Genomic DNA, 12316 nt, shown 5'->3' on the forward strand with positions numbered 1-12316 from the left:
TGTGTATCATCTACTCACTGAAGGACAGCCACTTTCCTCTCAATGTATTGGCCATTCTCGTGGCTGCCTGTCACAGCCCAGGACAGTGATTTATGACTGTGGAGGACAGTCAGTAACCCAGGACATAGCAGGTGAGCTGACAGGCAGAGGATGCTGGGTGGTGACAGGGTTTGGAGGTATGACTGACCTGAGGGTGGACCAGTTTCTATCACTCCTGACTTGAGGGAGGATCCATGTCCATTAGCACCAACCGGAAAATGGACCTGTGTTCATCAGCCCCGACCACAGGGAGGATCTGTGTTCCTCAGTCCCTGATCTGAGGGAGAACTCGTGTCCATCAGCCCCTGACCTGAGAGTGGACCTAGATCCATCATTCCCTGACCTGAGGGTGGACCTGTGTCCATCATTCCCTGATCTCGAGGTAGACCTGTGTCCATCATTTTCTCACCTGAGGGTGGACCTTTGTCCATCGGCCCTGACCACAGGGAGGATCTGTGTCCCTCAGTCTCTGCCCTGAGGGTGAACTTGTGTGGATCTGCCCCAACTGGAGGGTGGACCCATGTCCATCCACCCTGACTTAAGGCTGGACATGTGTCCATCAGCCCTGACCTCAAGGTGGATCTGTGTCCATCAACCTTTCACGTGAACTCTCAGAACTATCAGACCAGGGAGCAGTTGATACTGACCATTGGTCTTCTGAGCAAGCCCAACCTCAGGTAAATAACCAGTGACCGGCAGGGGACTCAAGTCAAGGTCTGCTTGTCTGGGGTTGTAGCCTGAATGGGCAATGAAAAAGCTACTGGGTGCAGCAGAGATTTGCACTGGCAAGGACTCTGAGCATGGTTTCCTCATTATCTCCAGCTTCAGGACAAAGTTTCCCCTTGAGTATGGAGGTTTTTACCTGGAATCATCCCTCTCAATGGAATCATACAGTATGTGATCTCTGAAGTTGGCTTTTTCTTCATCCAGCATTATGCCCTTGGGATCCATCCAAGTAGTGTGTGTTAATAGTGCCTTCCTTTCATTGCTAAATAGTCCTTCATGGTATGGATAGACCACTGTTTGTTCAGCCATTTGCTTGTTGAAGGACATTTCTGTTTCCAGTATTTAACTTTCACAAATAAAGGTGCCATAAACATTGCTGTGCGAAATTTTGTGTGCACATACATGTTAACTCTTCTAGGATAGATGCCCAGATATGTGATTGATGGGTCATGTTTAGATTTTTTTCGTAAACTGCCGAACTGTTTTCCAGAGTGTCTATTTTATATCGCCATCCCCAGTGTATGAAGGATCCAGTTCCTCTGTGTCCTCACCAGCATTTGGTGTTCTCTCTCTCTCTCTCTCTCTTAAATATAGCTGTTCTAATAAGTATGTCGTGATACTTTGCTGTGATTTTATTTTTGCATTTCACTGATGGCTAAGGATGTTGAACATCTTTTCATGTGCTCATTTTTTATCCATATGTTCTCTTGCCTTTTGGTGAACTGTCTCTTCATGTCTTTTGTCTGCTTTCTAATTGGATTATTTGATTTTTTTTGTGCTGTTCATTTTTGAGAGTTCATGGTATATTCTAGAAATGATTCTTTTGTTAGAGTTGTGGTTTGCAATTATTTTCTGCCAGTCTGTAGCTTGTCTTTTCATAGAACAGATGTTTTCAGTTTTGAAGATAACCAATTTATTGATTTTTCTCTTTTATGATTCATGTTTTTGGTGTCATACCTAAAAACCTTTTACATATAGCCCAAGTCCCCAAATTTTGACATACATTTTACTCTAAGAATCTTACAGTTTTACATTTAATAGTTAAATCTATGATCCATTTTGAGTTCATTTTTTATAAAGTGTAAGTTTCATTTATTTTTTAGATTTTATTTTTGCTTATGGATATCTGGTTGCTCCAGCATCATTTGCTGAGAAGCTATCCTTCCTTCATTGAATTGCTTTTGAACTTTTGTCAAAAGTCAGTTGGCCATACTTATGTGAGGCTATTTCTGGGTTCTCTGTTCTGTTCCATTTATCTATTTATCTCTCTGTCTGACAACACCATACTGTCTTGATTAATGTAGTTGTATAAGTCTTAAAATCAGGTACAGTGTTTCTTCTTACTTTATTGTTTTAAAGAAAAGTGGGCTATTCTAGTCCCTTTTCCTTTCTGTTTGCATGAATGTGGTATGCCTCCTCATTTGTTCAGATTTTCTTTGATTCCTTCCATCAGCATTGTGAGGTGTTCAGCATACGAGACCTTGCCATGTTTTGTTAGATTTACATCTTGTATTTTATTTTTCTCAGTGATTATCAATGATACTACATTTTAATATTGGTCTTCCTTTTTACATCACTAGTATAAAGAAATACCTTTTTTTAATGTTTATCTTTTATACTGTCACCTTGTGGAACTCACTAATTTGTTCTAGGAGATTTTATATATATATATATTCCTTGGGATTTTCCATGTAGATCATCATGTCATCTGAAACTAGAGACAATTTTCTTTCTCTCCCATCTGTATGCCGTTTACTTCCTTTTTGTGCCTTATTGCACTGACTGGGGTTTTTAGCACTATGTTGCATAGAAGTGGTTGAGAACCAACATCATGTACTTTATCCAGATCATAGAAGGAATGTGTTCTGTCTTTCATGATTAAGTATGATGTTAGCTATAGGCATTTTGTAGATGTTCTTAATCAAATTGGAGAAGTTCCCCCTCAATTCTTAGTTTTCGGATCATTTTTATCATGAATGGGTATTGAATTTTGTCAAATGATTTTTCTGTATCAATTGACTTTCCTCTTTAACCAGTTCATCTGGTGGGTTACATTGATGTTCAAGTATTTAACCAACCTTTCATCCCTAGAATTGTTTATTCTATAAAATTCTAATTATATATTGCTGAATTTTATTTGCTAATATTTTGTTAGATTGTTTTATATCTACATCCATGAGGGATATTGGCCTGTAGGTTTCTCTTTTGTACTATCTTTGTCTAGTGTTGGTATCAGGGTAATACTGACTTTGTAAAGTGACTTGGGAAGTATTGCTTCCTCTTCTATTTTCTGGAAGAGATTGGTTAAAACTGGTGTTAATTCTTTAAACATTTGCTAGAATTTGTTAGTGAAACCATCTGGGCATGGAGGTTACTTTTTCAGGAATTTTTAAATTATAACGTCAATTTCTTTAGAAATTATAGGATTTTTCAGTTTACCCTTTATGTTGCATGAGTTGTGGTAGTTGTGTTTCAAAGAATAGTTCATTTGATCTAAGTTGTCAAATTTATGTGTGTAGAGTTGTTTATAATATTCCTTCATTAACCTTTTGATGCCTGCAGAGTATATAGTAAAATTTCATTTTATTTCTAAATTTGTTAGTGTCTTTTCACTCTTCTTTTTCAGGCTTGCAGTGATTTGCCAATTTTATTGATATTTTCAAAGAACCAACTTTTGGTTTCATTGATTTTCTCTATTTTTTTTTGTTTGTTTTCTTTTTATTGAATTCTTCTCTTTGTTATTTCCTTTCTACTGTTAGCTCTGAGTCTGTTTTGCATTTCTTTTTCTAGTTTGTTAACATGGCAATTAGATTATTGATTTGAGACTTTTTCTTTTTTCTTATGTAGGTATTTAGTATTATTAATTACTTTTCAGCACTGCTTTAGCTGCATCTTGTAGATTTTGGCATATGTTCATTCAGATGAGTATATATATATACACACACACATACACACACACACACACACACACACACACACACACACACACACATATATATATACACACACACACACACATATGTATTTTTTTTTTCCTTGAGACTTCCCCTTTGACCTATGGCTTATTTAGAAATGCTTGGAAATTTTCCTGTTATCTAACTTACTAGTTTTAGTTTGACTCTGTTTTGGTCTGAGAGTACATGATGTGTATGATTTCAATTGTTTTAAATTTGTTGAGTTTTGTTTTATGGCCAAGGTCTCTTAACACATACCCTTGGGTACCTGAAAAGAATGTATTCTGCCATTGTTGCATGGAGTATTTTATAAATGTCAATTAGATCTTGTTGTTTGATGATGTCTTAGCTTATTTTATGTCTAGTTGTCCTACTGATTGTTGAAGAGAGATGTTGACATCTCCAACTGTAATTGAGAATTTGTTTATTTCTCCTTAAATTCTCTCTCTCTCTTTTTTTTTTTTTGAGACGGAATCTCTCTCTGTCACCCAGGCTGGAGTGCAGTGGTGCGATCTCAGCTCACTGCAACCTCTGCCTCCTGGGTTCGAGCAATTCTCTGCCTCAGCCTCTCGAGTAGCTGGGATTACAGGCACCCTCCACCATGCCCAGCTAATTTTTGTATTTTAAGTAGAGGCGGAATGTCACCATTTTGGCCAGGCTGGTCTTGAACTCCTAACCTTGTGATCCACCTGCCTTGGCCTCCCAAAGTGCTGGGATGACAGGCGTGAGCCACCGTGCCTAGCTCTTTCTCCTTAAATTCTGTCAATTTTGGCTTCGTGTGATTGAAATTTCTATTGTTTTATGCATACACATTTAGGACTTCTATGTCTTCCTTTTACATTGACTCTTTAATCATTTTGTAATGTCTCTCTCTATCCCTGGTAAATTTTTTTTGCTCTGATATCTACTTTTTCTGTTACCACTACAGCCACTCCTACTTTCTTTAAAGTTTGCATGATGTGTAATTTCTATTCTGTTAATTTCAGCTTACATATATTGCTATATTTGAAGTGAGTTTCTTTAGACAGCATGTATTTGGATCATATTTGTTAAATCATTTAGTACAGCCTCTTTAATTGGTATATTTAGAATATCTACACTTAATGCAATTATTGATATGTTATTGGTAGGTCTGCTGTTTAACTTATTTTTTGTTTTCTGTTTGTTCCTTCTGTTTTTATTTCTGTTTTTTTTTCCTATGTTGCTGTGGTTTATGTGAGCAATTTTTAGAATTCCATTTTGATTTATATATAGTGCGTCTTGTTGCATACAATTTTTTGTAGTTTATCTAGATATATATCATTTTTACATAACATTACAGCCTACTGATGTCAACATTTTAACAAGTTTACCGTAGAAACCTTACCTCTCTTTAAGTCCCTTTATCCTTCCCCATTTATAACATAAATGTCATAAATATTTCCTCTATATATATCAGACAATTTGTAATCTTTGGTTCAACCAGAAAACATGTAGAAAATTCAAGAGAAGAAGGAAAGTATATTGCATTTACCCACATTTTTATCCTTTCTGTTGTTATTTGTCTTCGTGATGTTCCAACATTCCTTCTTTTACTATTTTCTTTTTTTGTTTCAAGAATTTCTTTTTGCTATTCTTTAGGTTGATAATAAAGTCTTTCAACTTTCCTTTATTTAAAAATATTATAATTTTTTTTCATTTCTGAAGTATAATTTTGCTAGATGTTGAATTCTGGGTTGACGGTTTTTGAGCACTTGACAAATGTTTTCCCACTTTTTTCTGGCTTCCATGGTTTCTGAAGAAATGACACTATCATTCTAATTCCTTCCCCTCCCCCCAAAAAATCAGATATCAGTTTTCTCATGCTGCTTTCAAGAATTTTCCTTTGGCTTTTGTTCTTGGAAGTTAATTATGATGTGTGTTGGCATCTGTTTCTTTGAGTTTGCCCTGTTTGAGATTTTCTCACTTATTTCAATCTGTAGATTTACATCTTTTGCCAAACTTGGGACATTTTCTGCTATTATTTCTTCTAATATTTGTCCAGTCTCATACCCTTTTTCTTCCTTCTGGGACTCTGATGACCTGAATGAATGTTAAATCTTCCATTTTAGTTCCACAGTTCCAAAGGCTCTGGTTTTTTTTTTTAAGTCTGGTTTCTTTTCATTGTTCAGATTGGATAATTTCTGTGGCTCTGTATTCTAGGTCAGGAATTCTTTACTCTGTGCACTTCAGTCTGCAGTTCAGCTCATCCACTGGATTTTAAATTTTGATAATTGTATTTTTCAGGTCTGTAATTTTTATCTGTTCTTTCTTATACTTTCTTTTATTCTGAGACCTTCTATAATTTGTTTCAGGTGTGTCCATAATTACTTACTGAAGCATTTTTATAATGACTTCTTTAAAATTCTTGTCAGATAATTTTAACAGCTCTATCATCTTGAAGTTAGTATCTGTTGATTGTCTTTCTCATTCAAGTTGGCATTTTTTAAAGTTTGATATTATGATTTTTTTTTTTTTCATATCCTAGACATTTGGGTATTGTGTTGTGATACTCTGGACCCTATTGAAATCTCTTCAGACTTTACAGCATTGGGGCAGTGCAGGTGGAATTCCAGGTTTCCTACTCATCCTCCATGACAGCCTGGCATTTGGCACCAAGGTGACACCTGGCACTTTGTTACTGTTGAGTAGATATGGATGTTCAAATTCCTCGTTCGGCCTCCACTGACAATGCAAGTGGGAGCTCATTACCACTCAGTGGAGATGAACATCTCCACTCCCTATTTAAGTTTCTTTGGCACTATGTCGGTGGGGCCTTGGGTGTGCCTCCTCACAGCCTAATAAAGATCAAAGTTGAGGCTCCCCACATGGCCTTTGCTGGCCTGGGTGGAGCTGGGGCCACAGATTTTTTTTTTTTTAATGGTCTTTGGCTACAATAGGGTGGTATTGTCTAAAAGTTTTCTCTTTTGCTAGATTGCCTTTTTTTTTTTGGCTAGAAAGAACAGGCTTTTTTGTGGGGGGCGCTTTAAACAAGTTTTTGGATGCCGGCTTCTCTGGTTTCTAGTCTGGGATAAATCAGGCAGAAAGAAACCCCAAGGGACACCACCCACCCCACACTGTTTTCCTTTGAGTTGCAAGGTCCCTGAGATCACCCTCTTCTTTCCACCTTTCACAGTCTATGTGTTTATTTTATATGTGTTGTCAGTGTTTTTACCACTCAGTAGGAATAAAAGCAAGTGTGTTCATTTCATCTTTTCTGGAACTGCATGGCTAGCCTCTTTTAATACTCTTATTTTCTTCTCAAGTGTGTTAAGTACCAGAGGTTCTGTTTATGAAGCACTGATAGTGAGCTGATGGCAAGTGGTTTTAAATCAGACTCTACTTTCCTTTTGGCAAATGGGTGCTTTCTTGTATCCCTCATGTGACATGTGGAATCTGTGGAGGAGAGGCTCACTCTCTGTTCCCATCTGCCCTGGCCAGAGTGAGGGATTGGTGAAGCCACTCCTTTTGCCACCATTTCTCTCTCTTAGTAGGAGGGGGTTGGACTCCTGCTCTTGTAACTCTGGGGCATGTCTTTCTGCATGTGTTGGGGTTTTATGAGTTTAGGAACCTGCTCTTACTGGGTGCTGTTCTCCCCACTGCACACATGTTTAATCACGTAATCCTTGCTGCTATGACATCACGCAGGGGCCATAAAACCCCCATTACAGGTGTGGGAACCCCAACACTGGCTGCTGAGATGACTCACCTGCCATCTCACCACCAGCAGGGCAGAGCCATGATTATTAAATGTCAGATTCCCAAACCCGACCCCACCCTGCAGCAGATCAGGCTGGAGGGAGAGTACAGGTGCTTTTCTTCAGTAAGTGGAGAATTTGATGATATTCCTTTATTTCCATGATGGCTCCAGCGGAGGGCATTGAGAACAGCCTCAGAAAAGCTCAGAAACCGCTCATCTTTTTCTACCAACGTTGTCTACACCACCCCGGGCACTCGTGTCAACAGGTACATCAGCCGCCTCTTAGAAGCCCGCCAGACAGAGCTGGAGATGGCAGACCTGAACTTCTTTACCCTGAAGTACAAACATGTCGAACGGGAGCAAAAGGTAAGCAACTCTGGTTTTTGGCTTCACTGGTGCTGCTTGCGAAGGCGCTCGTGGCTGGAGGAAGCCCTCAGCCCTGATAGATTGACTTCTCTCTTACACAGTACCACCAGCTTCAGGACGAGTATTTCACCAGCGCTGTTGTCCTCACCCTCATCCTGGCTGCCTTATTTGGCCTTGTCTACCTTCTAATATTCCCACAGTGAGTATTTCCGTCAACAAGGTGAGGAACTCAACAAGAAGTCCTGGTTTCTGGGGTTCGTGATTGTATTTCTGTTATGTGCTCAAGCTTTGTCTCCCACAGTTACTGTCCCAGTGTGCCCAACATTTCGGGGAAGACATTAGCCAGCCATCATTTCCTCATTTTCTTGTGTCAGTAGTGTAACAAGCCTTGATGGCATATGGCATGGGACTGGTCACTTTCCATTTAAAATTTTGAGTTTACTTAATTCTAAGACACCATGTAGTTTCATGTTTTTTCATCTATGCAGCATACACCATTGCTTTAATAATAGCTTTTGGCTGGGTGTAGTGGCTCATGCCTGTAACCCCAGCACTTTGGGAGGCTGAAGCAGGAGGATTATTTGAGGCCAGTAGTTCGAGGCCAGCCTGAGCAATATAGCAACACTCTATCTCTTTTTTTTTTTTTTTTTTTTTTGAGACGGAGTCTGGCTCTGTCGCCCAGGCTGGAGTGCAGTGGCCGGATCTCAGCTCACCGCAAGCTCCGCCTCCCGGGTTTACGCCATTCTCCTGCCTCAGCCTCCCCAGTAGCTGGGACTACAGGCACCCACCACGTCGCCCGGCTAATTTTTTGTATTTTTTAGTAGAGACGGGGTTTCACCGTGTTAGCCAGGATGGTCTCGATCTCCTGACCTCGTGATCCGCCCGTCTCGGCCTCCCAAAGTGCTGGGATTACAGGCTTGAGCCACCGCGCCCAGCCTAGCAACACTCTATCTCTACAAAAAAAAAAAATTAGCCAGGCATGGTAGCACTTGTTTGTAGTCCCAGCTACTCAGGAAGTGGAGGCGGGAGGATGCCTTGAACTCAGGAGTCTAAGGCTGCAGTGAGCTATGATCTCGCCACTACACTCCAGCCTGGATGACATAGGGAGACCTTGTCTCTAAATATAGTAATAATAATAACAATAACTTTTGAGAAGAGACTGCACTGAATGAGCTCATTGGCTTCTAGATCCACGTTATTTTCAAAAACTTAAAATCAGGAAAAGTGGCCTCTTAAAAGGAAGAAAAACAATAATTTAAATAACATTTAAACCTCATATAAGTCAATGTGAGTTTGGCAGCTTTTACTCATCTTTTATGTTTTTGCAAGAAAGATAGCACTAAGTCTGCACTTGCCACTTTACTTTCAGGCATACTCATTTCTTAATAAAAGCTACCTACGGGAATACTACCTCCTCTGAGTTTGAAAGCGCATGGAGGCCACCCCACACCTGCGGAGGAGGAGGGAGCTCAGCCCTGGGTGCTCTGCGTCCTGCCCAGCCCACAGACACTGAACTCAGCAGCCTGCCTCATGGGCCTGTTTGGGATTTAAGCGTTTTCTAAAAATGTCCTTCCCAGACAAAGCCCAGCTAGAGAATAGCTCTGCAAAGTCGGGAAAACTCCTGTCTTTCCATCATGAGGAAAAAGTCTTCCAGAAAAGTTCTGTGATTCTCAGCCTAAGCTAGATCTCTGCGGTGGGGGTAGGAGAAGTGGGAGGTAAACTCAGGAGGGGCCCCCTTCTCACTCAGGAACCCCAGATGCCCTTTCCTAAAAAAGAGAACCAGCCGTGTCAGTCCCCAGAGACCCGAGTGGCAGGCCCTCTCCTAAAAAAGAATCAGCTACGTCAGTCCCCAAAGACCTGAGTGGCAGGCATCCAGGTTAACGATGCTGCTTCCTCCTGAGGGCACAGGGGATGTGGAGGGAGGGGCCAATTCTCAGCCATCTCTTGGGTCCACCTCTCCTGATCCCCACCTGTCAGTGACCCTCATGTTTTCTGTCCCCCAGGAGTGTGGCCGTCCTGCTCCTGCTAGTTTTCTGCATCTGCTTCCTGGTGGCCTGTGTCCTGTACCTGCACATCACCCGGGTCCAGGTATGTGGGTGTCCTGTGTCCTGTACCTGTACATCACCCGGGTCCAGGTATTTGGGTGGCCCGTGTCCTGTACCTGCATATCACCTGGTCAGGTATGTGGGTGGCCTGTGTCTTCTACCTGCATATCACTTGGTCAGGTATGGGGATGGCATGTGTCCTCTGCCTGCATATCACCCGGGTCCAGGTATTTGGGTGGCCCGTGTCCTCTACCTGCATATCACCTGGTCCAGGTATGTGGGTGTCCTGTGTCCTCTACCTGCATATCACCCGGTTCAGGTATGAGGGTGGCCTGTGTCTTCTACCTGCATATCACCTGGTCCATGTATGTGGGTGGCCTCTGCCTGCCCACTGGGTGGGATGGGGTGGAATGGGGTGGGATGGGGGAGGCAGTTCTGTTCCCTTATCCGCCTCGACAGGAAGAAAGAGTCTGCTCACATAGCAGATGCTCATGAAGACCCAGTTCTGCACTGGGCACATGCGCTCCTCTGGGAGTATGCCCAGTGGGCACAATAGACTGGTGATTGGTACTGATTAAACAAATGAGCACAAGATACCGATCCTGTTCTGGAATGGAGAGTCTAGCAGCAGGACAGAAGAGGGATGTTTATTCTGCATTTATGTCACAGACTTTGGAGAGGGGTGACATTTTCCAGGTACATTGTGCTATCTGGGCCCTGATGCCTCATCTGCTTTGTCCTGTGGGCTTTTGCAGGAAAGACCTGAGCTTTGTGGCCTTGTACTATCTGTGGCTCACTTGGGAGGACTCTATAGTTCCTAAGCCTTCATTCCTTCATCACATTTCCCACCTTCATTTCTAAACAGCTCGTTTTCCTCAGCCGACCCTGGGGTGTCACTTCTGGCAGACCCAGTGTTATTTTTGCATAATGATTGAAAACAGCAACTTTTTGAAAAGATTAAATCTAGTTTCATTTATTTAACTTTGTCATTATTCATAGGTACTATCTTGAGTTTTTAAATTTTAAAAATGCTAACTATTAAAACTTCATTCCTATTTCTTCGACTTTTATAGATTAAGTGACATTTGGTTTGGCAAATTTTAAAATTTACCACTTCAAGTAAGACTGCTGTTTTTCATATAATTTCAAGTGAATGCAGGACAGATGGATGACAGTTTTTAAAGCCTATTCCTTTGTCCTCAATGGTGGAAACCAGTGTGCCTACCCAGTGGTGTACAAATAGTGTAACATATGCAGAAAACGTGAAAAGCCATTGGGCAAGAAGAGCGACCACAAAGCAGAAGCCAAGGAATGCACCAGCCTGGAAAGCTCTGGCCAGAGGTCCCAGCCCAGGAATATTGATTCTTGTGAGTGGATGTACACTGCTTTCTGTGACTCTACAAGAGCCTCGCAAGCCAGGTGGTGAGACGGGTCAGCCCCTTTCCCCCATGTGAGGAAAGCAGGCTCAGGCAGGCTAAGAGATGTGCTCATGAAAACAGGAAGCAAAATCTGTACCCAATCTGTCCATAAAAATAATATTAAAATTTAGAAACCTCTTGGTTCTAAAAAACACATGATCTGTGGAAGTGGGGCACTGAGACATCTGCCCAGAATCATCTCCCTTTTGTTAATAAGGGAGCTGCCCTCATGGCTGGGAACTTTGGCCAGAATACTTCCAGGTCCTGACATTAAAAGAGGCTGTCCTGCGGTTATCCCATGAAGCTTCTTCTGTATTCCAGTGTTTTGTTCTCTTGGTGGAGTCTGCCCTGGATGTCACTAGCTCCTTTCCTTCTGAATATTCACTCTCCCTTCTCACCCTCTTCTGTGAGCGAGCATAGAGCATTTTTTCCTAAGTATGTGGTTTGAAAGTGTCAGGCTCGAAAAGCAGTGGGGGTCCAGCTTTCCTGGGAGCGCCATCAGTGGTGCTTATAGCTGATGTGGAGGAAGCAGAGTGGAGACTGAGCACCCAGACTTGTCAGCTAGGACAGGAGAGGGGATTCAGCTCACAGCCAGTGTGTACTGGGTCAAAGTTTGATTGAATCACAAGTATTTAGGCTCCTGTTCGCAGGCTCTGCACCGGGCTCTGAGCATCCCTGCTGACTCTAGGCCAGGGAAGAGGCCTGTGCGAATAGCTGTGGGGATGGAGGTGAGGGAGGTTTACAGGAGGCCAGCAGGGGGTAGGTCAGGGCCACCCAGCAGAAGACCATTGTGGCCTGAGTGGATGTGGCGGGTCATGCAGACAGAGTTAGTTCCAGAGCATATCCCCAAGAAGGCCAAGTAGAAATGTTTCCCTCCCTGACATTGACAGCGTCCAGAGCCAGGGTGCTCAGGGCAGTGTGGCAGCTCCATGGCCCCTTGGGATCTTCACCCCTATCTGGCTTCCCCATCCACATCTGTCGGGGGTGTGCCAACTCCAGGCTTGGGCTCCAGTTCTCTGGGCCCAGGGTTGCCCTCTGTGAAATGGCGGT

At 42.2% G+C, this 12316-nt stretch overlaps 1 protein-coding gene across 1 annotated transcript in view; it reads left to right on the forward strand.

Moving 5' to 3' along the window:
* The window catches only part of ADCY1 (adenylate cyclase 1 (brain)), a 136412-nt gene that overhangs the window by 91179 nt on the left and 32917 nt on the right, over positions 1 to 12316 (forward strand). The window contains exons 9-11 of the mRNA XM_011946793.1: positions 7609 to 7803; positions 7905 to 8002; positions 9807 to 9891. Of these exons, the coding sequence (XP_011802183.1) occupies positions 7609 to 7803; positions 7905 to 8002; positions 9807 to 9891 (378 nt within the window). The remainder of the gene's footprint in view (positions 1 to 7608; positions 7804 to 7904; positions 8003 to 9806; positions 9892 to 12316) is intronic.

The sequence above is a fragment of the Colobus angolensis genome, unplaced genomic scaffold (assembly GCF_000951035.1).
Source record: "Colobus angolensis palliatus isolate OR3802 unplaced genomic scaffold, Cang.pa_1.0 Scaffold253, whole genome shotgun sequence".
Classification (NCBI taxonomy): domain Eukaryota; kingdom Metazoa; phylum Chordata; class Mammalia; order Primates; family Cercopithecidae; genus Colobus; species Colobus angolensis.